This window comes from Hipposideros armiger, unplaced genomic scaffold (genome assembly GCF_001890085.2).
Source record: "Hipposideros armiger isolate ML-2016 unplaced genomic scaffold, ASM189008v1 scaffold_406, whole genome shotgun sequence".
NCBI classification, from domain to species: domain Eukaryota; kingdom Metazoa; phylum Chordata; class Mammalia; order Chiroptera; family Hipposideridae; genus Hipposideros; species Hipposideros armiger.
Genome location: NW_017731756.1, coordinates 1,686,081 through 1,689,090, shown reverse-complemented (window position 1 = coordinate 1,689,090; position 3,010 = coordinate 1,686,081). Strand labels below are relative to the sequence as shown.

Below are 3,010 nucleotides of genomic sequence, written 5' to 3'. Positions count from 1 at the left end.
CTTATCTAGCTAATAGCAATTAATTTATAGATTCTGCTGAAATGACTTAAGTTGTTAAAAGTTCAATAACTAAATTTTTGGGACTGTTTTAGAAATTATTTTTTATACACCATTTACTTGTCTACTATTTATTTAAATTCCTTACCACATCATTTCACATCCCTAGGATCATTTTACTTTTATTGTGTATCTCTGTTAATGTTGAATTTATCAATTTTGAATACTCTCTCACTTTTCCTTTAAAAAAATTTTTAATAGGCCCGGCTTCTTCCCACCAACCTGTGAAGAATCTTCGAGAAAGAAGAAGCACAGAACTTGCCCTTCTGGACATGCATGCTGTAACCCGAGAGGAGGGAGAAGGAATGGAGACAACTGATACGGAGTCTGTGTCTTCCGCCGGCACTTACACACCGTCTTTAGAGCAGCTTCTGAATTCTCCAGAAACTAAACTTGGTATGTTTCTTTGCTTAAGCATGTTTTTCTAATTTAGTTGTATTGTCTTGTCTTATTAATAGTACACTAAGTTATAATTGCTTTTTTGATATATTCCAATAAAATTTCTTTCTGTATTCCACCCCCTTTCAAATGGCAAACTTTCCTGCAGGATGAAACAAAACAAAATTTTTTTTTTTAATTAAAATTAGTTTTGCCCTAAGCTTGAGCCAGAAAATAGATGGTTGGAAGTTGTATAGTGGCGTTAAAAAGTATGATAAATATTCTCTCACCCATCCAAGAAACAATTTGAGTTTATTCCTCTTGATGAAGTAGTATTGCTAAATTTGCCTTATTAAATACAGTCAAGTTTTGGTATATTTTATTCTTACCTATAATGAACATTAATGTTCATAATTTAGGGGGAATCTGTCATCTTTCTGAAGTTTCAGGATCAGGAGTAGTAAGGACTGTTTGTAGCCACAGCCATTAATTCTGATGTGGGGGTAACTGCTGTCNCAAAAGGACAGCAACTTGGCTGTTTCCTTTTCCCAATTCCCCAATGCTGTTCCCTCCTCCAGCTCCCCAGTAAAATCTTAACAAACAAACAAAAACTAATGATATTATTGCTATCTATGCCCTAGTATGGAGAAATAGCCTTTTTCTTATATATTCTCTGTTTAACTCATTTTAATATTTATACTTTCCCTATATAAGAGTTTTGTAATGGCTCCAGAGGACTAAATAGGGTGACCAGATAATACCTGCATTGTCATAAACCCAGCTAGTATAAACACCCCAGTAACAGCTGGGGCACAACAGTGAACTTCCATCATCACAGTTGTTCCAGTTCCAGGTAAGGGTTTAAGCTTCTAGCTCTCTCAAATAGGTAAATTCAGAAGTGTCACTGATACCACCTGAAACCTAGAAGCCTTATCCTAGCTCTAAAATGTAGCTTTTGTCTTTCTTAGAAAATTCTTGTGACAGTTAATGGTTCTCCCTTTACTTCCTTGGTAGATATTGTTTGAACAAAATACTTGCAGGAAAAATGCAGGTTTGAAGGGTAACATATATACTCTAGCAGTCTCTACACGCATTAATTGATATAAACTTGGCAGTTGTGATACCTTTTCTGAAGCATGGTATTTTTATTGCACATGTCTCCCTTCAGCAGCTAAATCTTGTTTTGAAACCTCATGTGGCGTGCATATGTGTAGCACATAAAAAATAGATCTCAGAAAGCTACACACTAAACCATTAATGATGTTTATCCCTGGAAGTAGGATTTTACACTGTTGTGGGTGGGAGTGAACAAAGAGGGCTTTCACTGTTTTCTATAATTGCTTCTGTATTGTTTGAATTTTTATGATAGTGTACGTGTGGATCCCTTGTGTAAAAGGAAAATGTTCTGTTTTACCAAGCCAAACAAAACATCAACACTACAACTGAGCCATTAAAATGGTGGTTTTCAAATGGTAGGTCCCTTGCTTGTGTCAGACTGACTACATAAAATCACATGGAAAATTGCTTAAAGTAGGCAATTCCTAGGACCACCTTTGGAGATTCTGATTTAGTGGCTCAAGGTTGAGATCTAGATGTCTATATTTTTTACCGAGTACCCCAGTGATTCTAAAGTGCAGTGAGATTCAAAAACAACTGTAGTAAACCAAGTCTATGGTTTCGGAGTGTCATGTTAATTGGCTCAAAAAGGAATACTTTCTTTTTAAGGCTTTCTTTATGAGTTAAAAGATAATGTTCTTTTTTTATGTTTTCAGGGTAATAGAGAAAATATTTATTAATCTTATATTTATATGAACTACCACATAAGATAACCTGAAGTGGACTAATTAAAAGTATATATTTTTATTCTGTAAATAAAGTTCAGTTTTCTAATAAACTATGAAGGAAGTTCCTCATCTGAAGCATACAACATAGTTTCTCAACCAAGGTTCATCATTTGAACCCAGAATATGATTTGAACTAGATGACAGCCAGCCTCATTTCTCCCCAGGTTATTACTCAACTAGTACTATTATAGATACACAGGACAAACATTAATTCATATGTTCAGTGGATGACTTAGGTCTAATTCTCTTGCAGGATCCAATTGAGAAAGGCTGAGTCAGCAACTTAAGTTGAAAGATCTCACATGAATTAATTAAATTCCTCTCACCCTTCAGGTTGTGTTCAGTACAATCAGAGAACATGATGATGAAGTCTGAACATGCACAGACTGTGAGTCAATTGACATCCCAGAACGAGGCCCTTCGCAACAGCTTCCGAGATCAAACACGACATTTGCAGGAAGAGCACAGAAAGACAATGGAAACTTTGCAGCAGCAGCTCTCCAAGGTGGAAGCTCAGCTTTTCCAGCTTAAGAGTGAACCGACCACAAGAAGTATGTATGTACACGTGGAAAGATTAGTTGTTCATGTTGTCATGTGTTTATGTGACTCAAATACATTCTTAACAAATTGCTCAGAAAATAGAAAATTTACTAGGTGACAACCTGTGTTGATTTTATGATGAATGAATTTTGGATTTACTCACTGAGAAGATATTTGAACCATTTGAGCCC

At 35.6% G+C, this 3,010-nt stretch overlaps 1 protein-coding gene across 1 annotated transcript in view; it reads left to right on the top strand.

Annotated features, from left to right (window-relative positions):
- GCC2 (GRIP and coiled-coil domain containing 2) overlaps nucleotides 1–3,010 on the top strand; it is a 13,348-nt gene that overhangs the window by 7,208 nt on the left and 3,130 nt on the right. Inside the window, exon 3 of the mRNA XM_019663824.1 lies at nucleotides 2,613–2,830. Within this exon, the coding sequence (XP_019519369.1) occupies nucleotides 2,613–2,830 (218 nt within the window). The remainder of the gene's footprint in view (nucleotides 1–2,612; nucleotides 2,831–3,010) is intronic.